We start from the raw sequence: 17,737 nt of genomic DNA on the forward strand, positions 1-17,737 counted from the left end.
AGTCCAAAGTCAGAGTTGATCAAGAGTTGATTAAAAATTCCTACATTTAGGTTAGAAAAGATATCTTCCTTACATCTTCACGTGTCACATGTCCGAGTGGAGGTTTTTCATTTTACAGAAAAAAATGTGGCAAAAAATAAAAATGGCCAAAGAACAGGTTTAACTGATTTAAAGAACCAAGATCGGTCCTCTGCCATTCCTCATCCGGTCCTAGAAACGGTTCACCATGCCGACTTTTAATCCTTTTTCATCCACTAATTCTATTCTAATAGTTTGTCTGTGTTCCTCTCTGTCCAGTGGCTTGTTCAGTCTATTTGAGTCCAGCTGTTTTCACTAAGCCACAGATGACACCCACCCACCTCTATTCCAGACAACCCACTCACCTTCTCTCTCTTTCATGCTGTTGCCCTCTGGACATCAAAGGCCCGGTCCATCCACTGTGCTGCTCCAGCTCTAGTGGGAGACATTATTTTACACTGGGGTAAACTGGACGCACACAAAAGTTATGACTTGTGTATTGTTTAAATACACAACAACAGAAAAACTGTTCTACAGGCAGTTTATTTACTTTCTTGCCAATCCATGAAACTCATGGCTGTAACTAAACTACAACCACTGGCCAGTTAGCCTAGCTTAGCATAAAACTGCAAAACAGTTAGCCCAGTTCATTGAGGCAAAAACTCTGAGTGCTCTGGTCCCATTGGTGTTATGTACCAAACTATTGACCTGTATTTGAATACATTGAACAAAAACATAACATGTTGTTGCTGGTTGGCAGATTTCGTTACTTTCAAGCAAAGCCAGGCTAGCTGTGCTCTGTTTCTGTGTTAAGCTAAGCTAACTAGCACTATCTTAAAATGTGCCCATTTGTTGTCTAAATGGACGATTTAAGTATTTCATTAATGAACCTACACTGGGAATGCAAACAACACAATCTCATAATGACATTATCTAAATGTCTGATATAATAAAGTGTAATAAAGCTACCAAGTAGTTCAAACTAGTTAAACCTCAAGCAGCTTCCACAACAATAAAAACTGCTGCTTGCATGTTGACACACCTGTATGAACACAGTCATGTCATATGGGCTTTCTGCAGGACTACTTTGGCACTCTGTAGTTTTTAAATTATGGTATTAATTTTTTTAACATACTTTGGTAGAAGTTATAAGAAGTAGTAAATAGTAAATTGTTTCTCACTCATTTCTGTCTTCTGGTGGACGGGCTGTGTTTCCTGAGCTGACCGGCAGAGGGCGCTGCTCACGGTGCTGCCCCCGGGACGAGGCGATAAAAAGCCGCTCGGTCCCTTTTTAATCTGCGGCACCAAACCGGAAGTACTTCACTAGTCGAGGGAGGTCAAGATCAACGCTAGCGCAACAGCAAGGTAAACACGGAAAGTAGTCGGCATCAGTTTATTTTATCTGTGTTGTTCGCGGTGGACGTGTTGGTGACACAGTCCGGTGTGTGTTTGTGTGTTTGTGCGTTTCAAACCGAGGGGAAGCGGCGGAGGGTGAGACAGGGAGGAGGAGGAGGAGGAGGAAGGGAGGAAGAGGAGGAGGAGGAGGACGAGGAGGGCAAAGTCATACGTAACGGAGATTAATGGAGTAAAGGAGCAGCCGGTAGATCAGCAGCAGACTCAGAAGACAGAGAAAACCCTCCGAACAAGTCGGGGAAAGTGATTATTAGTCGCTGAGAAAAATGACATGTTGGTTAAGTTAGGAAAGTGTCGGGTTGTGTCAGCTCGGTTGTCTCCTCATCAGTGGGGTGTGCGTGTGTTGTAACAGCAGGACAACATGGCTGTAACGTTACATGTGTTCAGACCAGAGACACTCACTGTTAATGGAGATAACATCTCTCCCTGTGACTTATTAGTGAAACACTAAGGTTTAACGATAGTTGCTGTGTTAGTAAAGTGATTACCACAACAGGCCACACAGGTTTCTAAAAATCAACATCGTGTAACTAATGTTTAAATGTAAGGAAAAAATTACTGGATGGCAGATCTGATGAAATGATGTTTTATTATTGGGTTTTTGTGTCAGACAGCTCTGGGAGGAGAGTTGCTGCTGATCCCATTAATGACTGGTTAATGGTTTTAACCACCAGGCAGGCAGTTGTATTATTATCTGCAGGGACTGTGTTGTTTTTCCTTTTATTGTTTTTTAATCATTGGACTCAGTTTGTCAGCTTTTATTTATCACAGTCTATATTTATTGTGGTTTTGTATGGTAGGTTTAGACCATACAAGCTGTATTAATAGTCCAAAGTAGTTTTTGACATTTTGTTGGTCAAACAGTTCATCAATTGAGAAAATAATAGAGATTTGATAAAGACATGACTGTTAGTTGCTGCCCTAACTGTGATTAATTAATTTATCTGCATAAATCTGATTCGTATTATTGTATAAATTTATTAATTTAACTGTAAAGAAACAAAAATGATGAAAACTGCTGCTTATAAGTCTGTAAATCTCTACGATATTAAACCATATTATAAAATACCTCAGTGATATGTCAACGTGAAGCAGGAAATGGTAACACCCAAACGGAAAACAGTACTTTGCTTATATTTCTGTTTGATGAATGGTCTATTGATTGATTGTTGAATAGGTGTTCAGCTCTAATGTTAGTCCTGGCAAGTAACTTGTGTCAGTTTTTTATACGTGCAGGGTTTAAAGTGTCTAATGTCTGGCCTTTAATATTAAATCAGATAGGCTAAGTCTTGTAGCAGCTGTTGATGGATCTGTCAGTGCTATGTAAACTTGCATAATGTTGGCAACCATAAGAATCTTGTTAAAAAATTGTTTGTGCTTCAGATAAACAAATATAAATCATACAGGAAATCGCACACACCCATTTTACAGTAAATGTCTGTAAACACACCTTACATAAGTGTCCTCTTAAGTGGTGCAGTAAAAGCATTGTGCAGTCCTGCTTTCACCTCAACCAGTGTTCAATGATCCTGAAATCACTATAAATTAAATGAACTCCTGTTTTGTCTCCTGTCTGTTACAGATGGCTCACAGACTGCTAGTACGTAGAATTTGGACGCTGTCAGTGAAAGAGGTCCGGTGTCACCCAGCATCCACCGCCACCATCGCTTCCTCCTCCTTTTCCACCTCCCTGCAGTCTGCCACACCCCGGGTCTCCTTCCTCTCTCCCTCACGCACTCTTCCTCGCTCCCTCCCTCACACCTCCAGCCGGGCCGTCTCCTTCAATGTCCAGGACCACGAGGACTTCACAGAGAGGGTCATCAACAGCGAACTCCCCGTGCTAATTGACTTCCACGCACAGTGAGTAGCTACTCCTGGCAGGTTCTGATTGTTTTTGCCTCTAAAGTGTATAGATAATAAACATAAAAGCTCTTAAGTTTTTGCATTAGGAACATAGAACAATTAGCACTGGTCACTTAAATCAAAATTATCAAAGCACTTTGCGATCAGACTACAGACAACCTGTTGATTTAATCATTTTTTGACTGACCGACTGACTACAACACTACAGAACACCCCTAGATAGGATCAAATAATGCCATCTAATTATGTCAAAATAAAAGCCTAAGTAGGGGTAGCCTTTTTGTTGAAATGGTTAAATAGTTGTGGCATTTGTCTTCCACCCTGTTCGCTTTAATCCCAACTCTTTTAGTTTTCACAGTGGTCATCTTGGTGTTGAAGCTGCCGTGTGGGAGCAGTTTGGCTCTTAAACAAGTAATTATGTTCAAGCTAATCAGCATTAGTCCAAGACATGATTAAAATGTCAGCGTGGACGCTGCAGTGTGACTGTAGTTCAGCTATTCACGCCCTGCCCTTGGAAAAGACCTTGTTTTTCCAACTGTCCTGTCTCTTTAAATGACTACATCTCATATACACACTGTGTGTGTATTTTTGCACACATGTACACATCCTGCTATGGGGACTCCACTCTGAAGGCATGTGAGGTTACACAACACATTCTTTAGGTTAGCCAGTGGATATATTGAGGCGAGTCCTGTATAGAGGTCTGCATCTCTGTAGTATCCTGAGTATTTAATGTTAATTCTGCTGCAGATTCATTCTCATGTTAGTTGTCAACCTCAATGTGTGTTATTCAGATGTACACAAAGTTTGACTGTAAATATTTTTTGGCATAAAGGACCCGGGAGGTTACATCTTATGCACTGTGTTTGCACGAGGAGACGTTATGTGAATAATTTGAAATACACTAAAATGAGCATAGCCAGATGTTATTTTAGATGTCAGATTGAAGGCACACGGTGGGTAAATTGGTGGTATTCAGGGTATTTTTACCCAGGTGAAGGAACTGGAAGATGAAGCACATCACAATAAAAGTACTGACTATAAAGGACATGGACCTCATGTGAACTAGATTGGAACAAAGTGTCCATTGAGAGGGAATAGCCATTAAAGGTAAAAACCTCCAGGGCCACGGGTCAAAACCATTTCTTTTACACAACCTGTTGTTCCTCACTTTCAAGAGAATGTATCACCTGAAGTTCATTATTCAATATTCCAAAATAAAACTAGAAAGTGCATTTCCTGAAGCAATGCTGGAAAAGCTCAAAATCCTGAAATCTTCATGTGAACAAATCGAAATGTATTGAACAAAAAGACATTGTTGCAGATGTTTAAAAATTCCCCTCAAACTTCTGAAAGAAGGGCAGATTAATAATCACAAGAACAGATCATGTAGTAGAAAGCAAAAAAATCAAGGCTCCATTCTGTGGCTCCATCAAAGCTACAGGGTCTCTGGCAACATGTGAGACAAACCCACAGCCTTAACATCAAGAGTCACTCTCTGTAAAGCCAGAGCCCTGAGCACTGACATTAGAGCTGTCAATCTATGTGTGTGTGTGTGTGTGTGTGTGTGTGTGTGTGTGTTGGTGTCGGAGCTGCATGATGCTGTCAGGTGTGTGAGAAACAGAGTTGGTGAATGTGCAAGAAAACATTTTAGTTAAAATAACAAATACGGTAAGAAATCTGTTCCCCTGACACCGTCTGGTACCCAGAGTAGCAGCCATAATGTCAGGTGGTTCCTGCTGGAAGTAGTGAGGTGCGACTCTGGGACACATGGAGAGTGAGTTTACTTTGTCCTGTCAGATTTTAATACATCAGAGACGCATTTATATTTCCACATCCAGAGGCAGAAATGCATAAATGAATGAATAAATAGATATTAAAGGGATAGTTCAACATTTTTGGCAAATTGGCCCATTGCCATAATCCCTATAGTTTTAGGAGTACCAGTAGGTTCATTACCTTTAATTGTTGTTGCAAGCTATTTTTAGAATAGCGGAGCTGAGTCTAAAAATAGCTTGCACCGAGTTGGAAAGGAAGTGTTTTCATACTACATTTACCATGAGCCTCTGCGCGCATGGTGAAATTCTTGGACCGGCGCAAGACAGACATCTTGCCAAGAATGTTTTCATTCATCAAGAATTAAAGTCAGAGGTTCGAAGACGATCAGATACCGTCGTAGTTCCGACCATAAACGGCGATTCTGCGGCGTTATTATCGTCCAGCAAACCGAAAGTAAGGAAACACTGGTCAGCTCGCCCAGCATTTCCACTATTAATTAAAATAACAAAATAACGATAGAGACAAAACGATATATTTATCGAAAATGGAGCCATTAACAAGTGTGGGTAGCGTAGATTCATCCACATTAATGTGAGACTTTTTTATAACCAAATACAAAATCCTCGTTGTCCCTTTAAATGATAATGATATAAAATGATAATCAGCAACATTTCCTACACCAGTGCCTCCTTTCATGCTGCAGCAGTGGTGGGACTGCTTATAGGACGTTCCAGTGAATTATAACAATAAATAATTTATATAGCACTTCTCTAAACAGAGTTACAAAGTTTTTCAGCAAAACCAAAATGTCGAATGAAGTCTGTAGATGAAAGCAGTGAGCGTAGTTCAGGTGAAGTAGTTGAAGTTCAACGAGGCTGAGGTTTTGAAGGATTTGAAGATCATTCCCATTCATTTCAATGGGGACAAAATGTAGAAAAAAGCTAAATACTTGAAAGAGAATAGAAACCTAATAGAGTAGAGACCCTCCAGGAATAAAAACCCTCTTCATCATCTGAACCTTTGTTATTTTTGCTACTGACCTTTTCACAGGAGGCAGTTGACCTGTCACAGCAGCACAGGGAAGCTGTGTTTACCAAATATGTGGTTCATACAAATTATGGTAAAATTTACTGCAACATGGCAGAGCAATGAAATGAGCAAAACTACATCACAGTCAAATACAGACATGAAATCAATATCCGTGGTGTAGGTACACCAAGTCTGTGACCACACAGCTGCACACCAGATATATTTGGAGTTTTGGACATCCATTTTTCTAAATGAGTCAAGATGTGTTTTGAAGTTTAAATAAAAGAAAAATTACAAGTTAAACTTCTTGAGTGCCGAAGAAAGGTTCGGTAGTCTTCATGATAAATTTATGAATCAGATTGTAATCAAATTTAATACATTTTATTTTATGAATAAAAATGAATCGCATTAGAGGCTGAATTGGCCGCAGCTACAGCACATTAATCAGCCCCTCCTTGCTCCTCGCTTCCTCCAATACACATCCAGGGGCGGGAACATCCTTGATTAGTTTCTGGGTCAGAGGCTGGAGGACCAAGGAGCATAATTAGAAAGAAGCCTCGGCGCTGTGCTGGATCACAGTCGCTGTCCCTGGCTTACTGGGACACTCAAATGTTGTGAAAGAGGCCTTCTGCTTTATATTGTTCAGCTTCCCTTTGTTTTTACACCTGTTGTTTGTAACTGTTAGAAAAAAAGTCCCAAACAAAAACATACATCATAATCATATGTTGAATAATGTTTTAAAGATGAATGAATGTAACCAGCACTTGAACCCATTTGCTCCATGTTGAAAACCCTCCCACAGCTTGTAGTCACATGCTGCTCATATGTCATGTTGTACAGAAACAGACCCTTTGACACTGGTTCTGTTTGTGTTGTTTCTTAGGTGGTGTGGTCCCTGTAAGATCCTCGGGCCAAGGCTGGAGAAGGCTGTTGCGAAACAGAAAGGCCGCGTTGCCATGGCAAAAGTTGACATAGACGACCACACAGACCTGGCAATTGAATATGGGGTGAGATGAGCTATTTTTGTGGCATTACTGAGATTTTTTTTTTTTGTAGTTTACCATCTTAACTTGCAGTGTGAATAGAGTGTCCATTGTTAGTTGTCATGAATTAAATTTAAAACAAATTTAGCTGCAGGAACATATGCAGCCAGAGGAGGACAGTACATTTCATTGTGCTTAATTGTGTTCCTGTTGCGTAACAATCGCCAGGTCTTGATATGATCAGTCACATAATACATATGTTTGTTTGCCCTCCAGGTGTCTGCCGTTCCGACGGTTATCGCCATGCGCGGAGGCGACGTCGTCGACCAGTTTGTGGGGATCAAAGATGATGATGAGCTGGACTCATTTGTCAGCAAAGTCATTGGACAATAGACCAACTGTACCCGCCCTGCCATTCATCACCGTACCGGTGCAGTTTTGTATGATCCCGGCATTGTCGGCAGCCCTCAGCCACCATCTCGAGCCTGTTTAGCAACCGCCAACAAATAAGTCGAATCTTGCCACCAGTCCCGGCTGGCAAACTCTCAAAGTGCTCACACCCATCCCTAGACACACACCGCTTCAGCTGTGCATTACCGCGTCTGTCTCTCTGTCTCCCTCTTTGTTTCTTTTGTCTAGTGCTGGGTGTGCGCCTCCATTTAACCTTTTTAGTTCACGCTGTGCTCCATTTTGCAGCAGTTTCATTTCTCTCAAGTAATGTGACAGCTGCGCAGCTCTGCTCCTACCACAAAGAGCCACAGAGCTGGTGTGTAACAGTTTGCTGTAAAAGTCTGTAGAGAGGAAAACTACGCCGCTGTAATGCACTTATACTGTATGACATGAGGGATGAACATTTATAGTTTTAATGGTAAAGAGGATTTAATTTAAAATCAGATGAATGAGGTTTGACAGTGTTACCCGTAGTTCCTGCTTTAGTCCACAAGAGGGTGGCATTTCTCTGACATCGCTAAGCCACACATGGTCATTTTACACCAGTATGCCTAATAATGTGAGAGAGGAAGACATGTTAGCGTGTATGTGTGTATGTATGTGAGTGTGAGTGTATGTGTCTGTCTGTCTGTCTGTCTGTCTGTCTTTGGGTCCTGACTGTGAAACTGAAGTCGAGCAGGAATTGCAAATATAATGAGTTTGATTTAGTTCATTACTGAAATGAACTCAATGTACCACAAACACGATCAAGTGACGTAATAAAGGAGTGATGTGATGTTGCTGTGGTTGATTTGTGTTTTGAGCTGTGGTTGTGAGAAAAAAAAAAACAAAAGGGCTGGAGTTTTACTGTCCCTAATGACCCTGGTGCAGTGTTTCTGTGGAATCCATGGACTTTCCCGGCCCCGTCTGGTTAGACAGCAGGGTGAGTTTACAGAAATGAGCCGCTGGTGTGATTTCCTCCGTGTCTGTGGGAAGCACAGGAGAAGAAGAAGTGAGCTCTCAATCATTCCCCATTTATTACGTCTCCGTTTAGCACAGTCAGTGTCTTACGTTCCCCTCCTCCTGTGTAGCCGTTACTCATGTTGTCACAACCCTATCATCAGAACAGAAACGCCTCCACGCCACCTTCCACTTATTGCCTGCCTGCAAATGACCTCCCTGCCGCCACCCCTGTAAATCAGCTGTGTTTGCTCTCTCGTCTGTCTCTCTAATCTCCATAAAGTCGAGCCTCGCACACCTGAGCTAAGATCCTCCTCCGAAACCACTTGCCCTGAGTGATGGCGTGCTGTGACCTTCCAGCACACGCTTAGTAACTGCCCCCAGTTGACCTTTCAATTTCACTCTCATCTACCCGCGTCTCCACCAAACACCACACAACAACATAATAATAGACTTTTTGGGGCCGTCTGCTTGTTGGGAAGTTTCCATGGTTCCAACTTATTAAACCAAGAGTAATAAAGAGCTGTTATCACTGGACGTTGTAAATGTTTAACAGTGGAATAGTAGGGCAAGGCAAGTTTGCAAAGCACACCAATACAAGGAAATTAGGTGTTTCACATAAGAGAAGTAAAATACTTTTCAAGTGTTTTACCTGTGTCTTAGAAGGTGTGTGTGTGTGTGTGTGTGTGTGTGTGTGTGTGTGTGTGTGTGTGTGTGTGTGGTGTGTGTGTGGTGTGTGTGTGGTGTGTGTGTGTGTGTGTGTGTGTGTGTGTGTGTGTGTGTGTGTGTGTGTGTGTGTGTGTGTGTGTGTGTGTGTGTGTGTGTGCGCGTGTGTGCGCGCGCTGTAGGATTAAGGCGTTTCTGTGTCATTGCCCGCAAGAGACACTCACTTGAGTAAATGAGGTCAAATGGGGCTGAGGAAGACAGGAGAGCACCTGCAGTCAGAGACTCCCTCCAGTCATCTTGTCATCATCCCCTCTTCTCTCACGACTCGCTAACCAAAAAGACATTAAGGTCCCAGTATTGCCTTCCCATCCTGGCATGCCATAACAGAGACCAGGGCTGACGGAGTCATGACACGGGCCTTCAGACTGCTTATTAAGTGCACATCATCATTTGACATGTTCCATCTGCACTATTAGTGGTCCCTGGCTCGGATTACATCATCGCAGATGAAGCCGGGGGGGGGGATACATAATATAACCGGGTAGAGTTGCTCAGTAGCAACCAGAGGCAGAGACCCTGGAGGGGCTTTTTTTCCCTTCTTCTTCTTTCAATAGAGGGAATTCCACAGGCATTACATAAGCAGGTGTGAATGAGGCAAGTGATCCAGATGCACAAACAGAGTTGTTGTGTGCTGGATGAAAGACATTCCTGCATAGTTTAGGAACGTCTAGGTCTGTTGCCACAGCATCTTCATTAATAATCAGCCATTTTAACCAGCCAGGCTCTGTCTCGGTAACCACTGACTGGTCTTGAGGCCTCAGGATTCACACCCATGAATAAATCTGTGCACCACCCCCCTCCTTCTCCAACCCCCCTCCCTCCACCCCCCCATGTTGTCTACTCATCCTCTTTGTCTGCCTCTCAGACGAGAGGAAAGAGGTGACTGAAGAAATGACGACAAGCTCCAAAGGTTCAAGAGCAGCACACGTAACCCTACACCTCTTCCGCCAAAAACAATAGACCACACCTCCACCCTCGCTCCCGCTGTCTCTCTCTCTTACTCAACCACTCTTGTGACCATATAAGGCAAAAAAAGACAGGGGCAGCCAGCAGCTGCTGCTGCTGAACAAACGCTCCGAGAGGCAGAGTTGCAGAATTCTTCCAGTGACTCTGTGCCGACTCCACCGCCGCCTTTCTCAGAGCCTCACAAACTGTTCATGTTTGCAGTGTGTTTGTTTGAAACTAAAGTGCCTGTCGCCAGGCCAGATGCTTTGCTCTTTTTTTTTGCTCTGTGAGTGTGTGTTTGTACAAGATGCAAGATTGTGTTGAAACTTCTGAGTGTGTGTGGGTGAGAGAGAAAGAGAGAGAGAGAGAGGGAGCAACTCTATAACAACACCCAGATCTGGCACGGCCTGAGAGCCTTCAGTGTTTATAGTAAATACATAGCTGTATTTGTATTTGAAACACATGCTGCCCTCCACCTTGTTAGGTCTTCATGCTGTTCCAGGCAAATACCATCCCAAGACAGACAAAGCAGCCTGTGCTGTTTATACCCCTCTGTCTTTTCTCTCATGCAACACGCACATGGCTTACGACAGTATGTCGGCTTAGCGTGCAATAAGAGCTGCTGTCACATCAGCACCGGTGATGAACGAGCAAAGAGACATCTTAACAAAAGAGGGGGAAGCTTTCTGTGTTTTTTCCCCGTCTACTCCACATTCCAACGTTTTTGTGAGTCAACATGTGTCTTATCACTCCTTCCTGTGTACTGATTACTACGGAAAAGGAGGAGGATGGAGGCACAGGGAGCATGAGCATAGCGAGACCAAAGAGCAAGACGACAGAATAAACAGCCACTCACTCTCATTATTGCATTATCTTAAAAGCTGGGGCTGCTATTAATTATTCTCTGTGGTTCTGGCTTTTTACATACACACAAACAAACACTTTGCTTTATCGGGGGGCCAGGAGACTGTGTGAACTGAGGCAGAGTGCGGTGAATGACTTTGGCAGGGTGTTGTACGTGGCTGGGAAGGATGTCGAACTAAAACGCAAGTGTGTTTGCCCAGGGATCACTTTAAAGCGTGTGTGCGTGTGTGTATGTCAGGTAAGAGGAGGTATATACGGCCAGATCTGGGTCAGACAGCAGCATAAGATACCCTTTTTCTTTCTTTTTTAGCAAATTGGACACAGGTCTGAGCCACGGTCTCCTGTATGTCCATATTGTGTTCATGCATGAGGGCACAGACGCACACATTCTCACCGTGACACTCAAGCGTGAATGCCCACACACATGAATTCACACAAGTAATTACACAGCCGGCATGGTCAGTGAGTTAACATGCCACTCTTTTAACATGCTGTCACTGAATGGCTCTCTTTCTTTCTCACTGGATGATATAATGGCTTTGCACACCCTGAATTACAGACACACCCTGTTGCTATTACAACCAACTGAAGGAAGGAGAAAGAGAGAGAGAGTAGGTCACAGGGAAAGGGAGAGCGGGAGGTAGAGAGAGAGAGAGACAGAGAGGGAGGGAGATAGTGAGGTCAGAAGTGTCCATATTTGGACATTTATGCCTGCATTTTATTCCTACATGTCTTTCTTTGCCCAGTTCTCTTTGTTTTGAGTCTTATGCCATTTACCATGTGACTACTGTTCACTTTTTAGGCAGAAAGTTATTTGGAGATGTGATTTTTTTTCTACTTTGCTAAATTTGCTTTGAATTCAGATTTGTTTATTTGTATTATTTATATAAGCAAGCAGTTTCTCTCTCTCTGTTTTGCTCTCCCTTATTCTCCTCCTCTTGGCCCTCTCTCCTTTCTCGGCATCTGGTCCTGCTCAACTAATGGGTGACAAGGTGACCTTTGACCTCGTAGCTGAAATTTGGGATATTTCCCATCCATCCAGGACAGAGAAAGAGTGTGTGAGATTTATTGATTTTTCCAGGCAGCCCCTTGCTTGAACGTTCAATGTTTTGCTTTACATACATGTGATGTCCAGCTGCTAAACGTATAGGAAAACACACAGACACATTCCTCTCATAATGACACACAGTGAACATAAATCACACGTTCTACAGAAAATGTGATTTTTCCGTGTGTATGAACGGACGGCAGCCCAGCCCGAGGCCCCTTTATAATGTGACTGCTTGGGTTAAATTGGCGTTAAAAGTGGTGTGCTGAGTGTACAGTTGTTGTCACCTACAGAGGTAGAGATGGAGAGAAAGTCATCCCACGGTAGAGCAGCATCATCTGGTTCATATTCCTGCCTTTTATCAGACTTCACGTCCTGAGTGAAGAATGGAAGATAAAACAGTGAAAGGTCAAGATATAGCTTGTCTGAGAAGAATGATGTTTGCACTTCCTTCCTCTAAACCATTCTGTTCACAGATTTTCACAGCCCTATCAGAGGATCACTACATCAACAACATCCATCTGAAGTCAAATGTCGTCATCTGACCTGGTTTTGAAGCGAGCATTATGTAATGTCTTTGAAAAGATGAAATTATTTTTGCTGTATAATTGAACTGTCATTTTGGTGAGGTTTGCATTTGCTACATGAAGGGCAGAGACTCCACTTTTCAAACATTCATTCATTTCTTTTAGCTCTTTCAAATGGTTGTGTGTTACTTCTTAACTATTTCAACTGTTTCTGTTTCTTTTAATGAACTATTTCAGCTGTTTTATCCACTACTTCTAAAAACGTTTCAACTGTTTACTGATACAAGTCACCCCAACAGTTTCATCCACTACTTTAAACCATATCAACACTTTGTCTACTTTATGCTGACTACTTAACAGGTTCTGTTACATTAAGCTAATTATATTACAGAACTTTAAGCCAACTATTTTAGCTGTAGGGTCGATTACTTTTAGCTATTGCATCAGTTTCAACAACCTATTTCAACACCTTATCCATAACCATTTATCTACTTTGATAAAACTTTCTTCTCACTTGCTTGTTACAGCAGACTCAATGTGTGTTTATTTATTTTTAATCAAATCATACCCAATATTTTTTCCCAAATTAGTAACTCTGGACCACAATCTCTCCCCCCTGGCAACTGCGGTTACCCCATGAAGCACAAGTACCCCTCGCTGGGAATCGCTGCTTTAAATTATATTTCAGGCTCAGCTCTTGCTGATCAAAGCTGCTGATTTTTTTAAATCATTGTTTCCCACTGAAAAAAATGAAATATATCTAGTTTCCATTGCTAATGTTTCCCTGCTGGTTGTGGCATGCATTGGCCCTGTGCCTCCAGTTCCACTCTACAAACTGTGCTCAGATCACCCAATTTGAATCCCAGAGGAGTGTTTGAAGTAAACAGGTTCACATTGTACCGTTCCACTCCTGCGTGTATAGACTTTGGCAGTGGCACCGCACTGTAGAGCTTTTTTATCTCCACAGCCTTCACTTCACACATCTCTTTTTATTCAGTTTTCTTACACTGGCGCACCACCCATTCATCTGTTGCTTTGTATTTAACTTCACCCACGTGCGCTCTGCAGAGATCTCTCTATCTTCTTCACTGCCAACTTTTATGACTGACTGGTTAAAGAGACATATATGTCAACATTAATCATACTCTCACTGATCATTTATCTACCTCACAATAATTAGGTGGTTGCCCGAAGCGGTTCCCAGGTAGTGTTAACGTGCCTGATCATGAACCTGGTCTTACCAGACTGAATGATGGGAATCTGTGAGATTAAATCAAACAAATGATCTGTACTTTATCGCACATTGTGTTAGTTTCCTTGATTTGATCTTATGTCTGACAGGTGTACTGGTTCTGGTTTATTTACAACAACAAAACAACCACAGAGCATTGATGGGACATGCTGGAAATCCTATATATAGATTTTAAACTAAAAATGTAGACATGAAAAAAAAAATCACACTTTTTCTTCTGTTTTGTGATAAACCACACAATGCTGTGTGGAGTATGGAAAATGTGTGATGATCAAATTGGCATTCACATGAATGTTTAATTCTGCATCATTGTTATACATGTATTATAAAGGGACCGTTGAATATTTAAATCCAATGGTTTGAAACAGGCCAATAGGCTGAGGCTTTTTTTCCCTTCTTTTTAACAGTGACATGTTTTAAATCATTCAACAGTTCAAGGCCCTATAGATCAGTGTCCACCCTGCCAAGGTGTCCTACAAAATCTTTAACAGCTGCATTGGTCCAATTCTGCTGTTGACCTCTGACCTCTTTTTGGAGGAGGAGGCAGCATATAGAGAAGGTGCTATATTATAAAATCTATGAATAATATATCTTCCCGTGTTGGCCAGAGGCAGGTGTAGAGGTTTTTGTTGTTGTTGTTGTTGTTGTTGTTTTTTTGTCTGTGTAGTGAAAGTATTTCATGTGATACAATCAGAGGCAGCAGTACCTGTATAAAGAGCCCAGACAGACCTGCATGTGTGGGATTTCTCAGATATTTGGCAGCCTCACAGCAGGAATAGTATCAAACAGTTGGAGCCATCACTGCTACTTGTTTGCAGTGTGTAGACAGCGGTCAGACTGGACACTGTTGACACACCGGGGAGACCCTGGATGATCCAGTCCATCCCGAGAGTGACTGGTACATATATGGTCATAAAAATCCTTAGTATGCACATACCTCTCTCATTAAACACAGCTTTATCTGTCCTCCCTCCGTGCTCTTAACTCTTTCAACTTCGGCTATGCCCCTCAGCACTCAATTTATGCACGCCTTCAGGCTAACGCGATTGGTCCAAAGTGTGCGGACTGTAAAAGCGCGGCACGCATTGGCCACAGGGGCGGATACATGAGGGCCCGGCCCCGCCTCGTCCTGGACCGCACCCCGGCGCCTGCTGTCTACGTACCGAGTGAAATTACGCGACCCAGTGAGCAGCCAGTGGAAGAGGGAGGGCAGAAGGAAGAGGGTAAAAGAAAAAAAGATAGAAAGAGTGACTGAAGTAGAGAAAGAAAGAGGGAGGAAACAAGCGCTGTAGTTTAGCCTGAACTCTGCGGAGCTGCTGTCGACTGGAAAACAAGTTTGACTCTAGGCGACGCTGACTGATCCTCTCGGTTGTTGTTAGCCACCCCTCTGAAAGGCGCCCTGCACCCCAAAAGCAGGTAATACCCTCACTTTGACCACTTTTTGTCTGCCATGCTCTCTCTTTCGCGGTGAACTCTTTCATTCAGTCTGCCCGTCACTCCAGCAAGTGCAGTGAACCAGGAAGCACGGCGGCTGGTTCACGGCTGCAACTTCAGGGTGGAGTGGGACCTCCCTAACAGATTTAACCCCGGGTCTCCGTCACTTCACAGCGTTTGGATAGATTTATTATAATTAAAAAAACAAACAAAAAAAAACCTGGCTTGTAAACAGTATGCGAGCAGGACACCGTCAAATCCAGCAGCATTATTGTGGCAGCTGGCGAGGAGCTAAAAGCCATAACTGTGGAGGCAGGAAGTGAGTCGCCTGCATGAGTTGCAGAAAAAGGCCGGTGAGGAGTTTGAGCTCACGCGGGGTGGAGAGGAGGAAACGGCGGGTTCACGCGATACCAGCACCGGTTCGGTCGGGCTGGGGCTGGGGCTGGGGGTGGGGGCTGGGTAGCGGGTGAGGGGTTTCACCGGCGGAGAGAGTATATCATTAGTTTGTGGTTGAACTTTTCGGTTTGTGGCGGTCAAAGCCAGGACGACGTGTGTGGCCAGCCAGCAGTGTGTCTGGCTCGCGGCATGACGTCACCAGTTCACCGGTAAACCGACAAAAAATATATAAAAAAATAAAACGTAACGACGCCGAGCAGCTCGCCCTCGCTGAACCATGTCATAAGTAGCCTTTGTGTATGTGTGTGTACTTTGTGCTGTTTCATGTCCCTGTTCTCCTGCTGGTGCGCCGAGGCCCCTGAGGAGGTTTCAGCTGGCCCCCGGTTAAAGATGGAGAACATTTGACTGTGATTTAGGTCACTGTAGGAACTGGTAGTACGTTATGCATCCTGATCTCAATGGGTTACTCTTCCTTTCTGTGGCTGGTACTGAAACATTAACTTATTACATTATTTATCTTTTATCAAACCATGGCCTATCAATAGAGATACATTTTCTTTTCAGAATGGACCATGGCTACATTATGTTTAAGGCAGTTGCATTCCTCCTAAAGCATGTTTTTGTGTTGCATTCAAATGTCTGATATGAAGGCAAATTAAGTCTTACTCCAAGTCCAGGGTGCATAGTATGGAAATGCAGTTTTAACAATCTCAGAGCAGACTGTCAGGCCTCCAGAGATTATTCATATAGTGGATCTGGTCTTATAACTAGCCTATAATTTGCCAAGGTAGATAAGCATTGGTTGTGTGAGTTAGGCTGATTTGATCCAGAATGGTTATTGAAATACACTGGGCTGACAGCTGAAAATGACCAGGTTTTACTTCTAGGAGCTGGGCAACGTGATTTTTCCATGGCTTAAGAGATTTTATGGGGTATATCAGTATCCAAGTGAAGTATATTTTTATTTCTTCAGGCCAATGCCACAAATCTTTCTCAGAGATTTTCATAAACTCTAAATCGTAAGGCTCCCTCTAATCTTGGAGCCATGAAAATTAAGGACACATTGTGGCTAAGTTAAGATTTTCAATGTGTAAAAGCGGAGTGGAAAAATGTGGATCAGAGAAGGCTTACACAGATGTGTGTCTTCTGATTTCTGTAAAAATCTTTTCCCATCTTATGAAATTTTGTTCACTCTGCACTCGGCCCATGAATCATCACATTCATTCTGACTAATACAAATGCAATTACAGTTATAGACACACTTGAAGTAGGCCTAATCATTCCTGTTGGCTAATCTCAGACACTGTTTTATTACAATCTGACTTTAGTCACATTCTTGTGAGGCCCTAGCCAAGCTATGTCATGTTGCATTTACACAAGTGCTGTGCTTTTGTCAATACAGTTTATATGTTCGGTGTTTTGGCACATCATTGTGTTTGTACGTTAGGAAGCAAACAGGCTCTGTAATGTTCACACGCCCTTCCCAGTTTAGGAATGGCAGGTTGTGTGATTTCAATATTTACAAAAAGATGTGTTAACTTTGGTCAGACTGGGCACTGTAGCGCTCGCAACTTTGGCGTTTCTCCAGCCAAACCTGCTTCTCATTGTACGGAGAGAGCAGCACCTTCCTCGCACTAACTTTTAATAATCAGAACCGCACACTTACAGTGCGCTGATGCTTTCAGCCAAGAAGCCATTAAACCACAGTGTGAGCTTTACCACATTAATTCCTTTTTTTCATACTCAGGCATACAAATGATTGCGCAAATGATAGTTCATGCTGAAATGCACTTAACACTTGCTGACGTGTGTATGTGTGTGTGCATTTCTAGTCTCATAAAGCAGGTGTGCATCTCCTTCATCGAACTGTCATTTGGTGTGGTGTTTCTGCGGATGATGCACCTACTACACCCTCTTCCTAAAGCAAACACGTGACAAACCAACATCTGTAAATATCTCAACCTGAACGGGCCACACTGGGTGACATGTGGTATGTCATATCCTGTTATTTGCACATGAGTCATTTGGTTGAATAAAGTCCTGGTGATACATTGTGCAACAGCTTCTGGAG

The 17,737-nt window shown here is 42.9% G+C and overlaps 2 protein-coding genes across 3 annotated transcripts in view; both read left to right on the forward strand.

Moving 5' to 3' along the window:
- Positions 1-1,335: 1,335 nt before the first annotated feature.
- txn2 (thioredoxin 2) lies at positions 1,336-8,305 on the forward strand. The gene is made up of 4 exons (XM_085784977.1): positions 1,336-1,383; positions 3,014-3,291; positions 6,986-7,109; positions 7,362-8,305. Exons 2-4 carry the CDS (start codon positions 3,014-3,016, stop codon positions 7,476-7,478), a joined length of 519 nt encoding a protein of 172 aa, XP_085641103.1. The 5' UTR covers positions 1,336-1,383; the 3' UTR covers positions 7,479-8,305.
- Positions 8,306-15,086: 6,781 nt separating this feature from the next.
- Positions 15,087-17,737, forward strand: part of LOC146983398 (myosin-9-like) — a 33,177-nt gene continuing 30,526 nt past the window's right edge. For both annotated transcript variants that reach the window (XM_085784950.1, XM_085784951.1), the window contains exon 1: positions 15,087-15,252. The gene's annotated coding sequence lies outside the window, so the exon portion shown is untranslated. The remainder of the gene's footprint in view (positions 15,253-17,737) is intronic.

This window comes from Trachurus japonicus, chromosome 8, assembly GCF_045865225.1.
Source record: "Trachurus japonicus isolate A0001 chromosome 8, Traja_1.0".
NCBI lineage: Eukaryota > Metazoa > Chordata > Actinopteri > Carangiformes > Carangidae > Trachurus > Trachurus japonicus.

What these genes read in the sequence shown, in the direction of transcription:
- txn2 (XM_085784977.1), top strand. Translation starts at nt 3,014, where the DNA reads ATGGCTCACAGACTGCTAGTACGTAGAATTTGGACGCTGTCAGTGAAA. An exon ending in CTAATTGACTTCCACGCACA is followed by an intron (nt 3,292 to 6,985) that starts GTGAGTAGCTAC and finishes GTTGTTTCTTAG; the next exon opens with GTGGTGTGGTCCCTGTAAGA. An exon ending in ACCTGGCAATTGAATATGGG is followed by an intron (nt 7,110 to 7,361) that starts GTGAGATGAGCT and finishes TTTGCCCTCCAG; the next exon opens with GTGTCTGCCGTTCCGACGGT.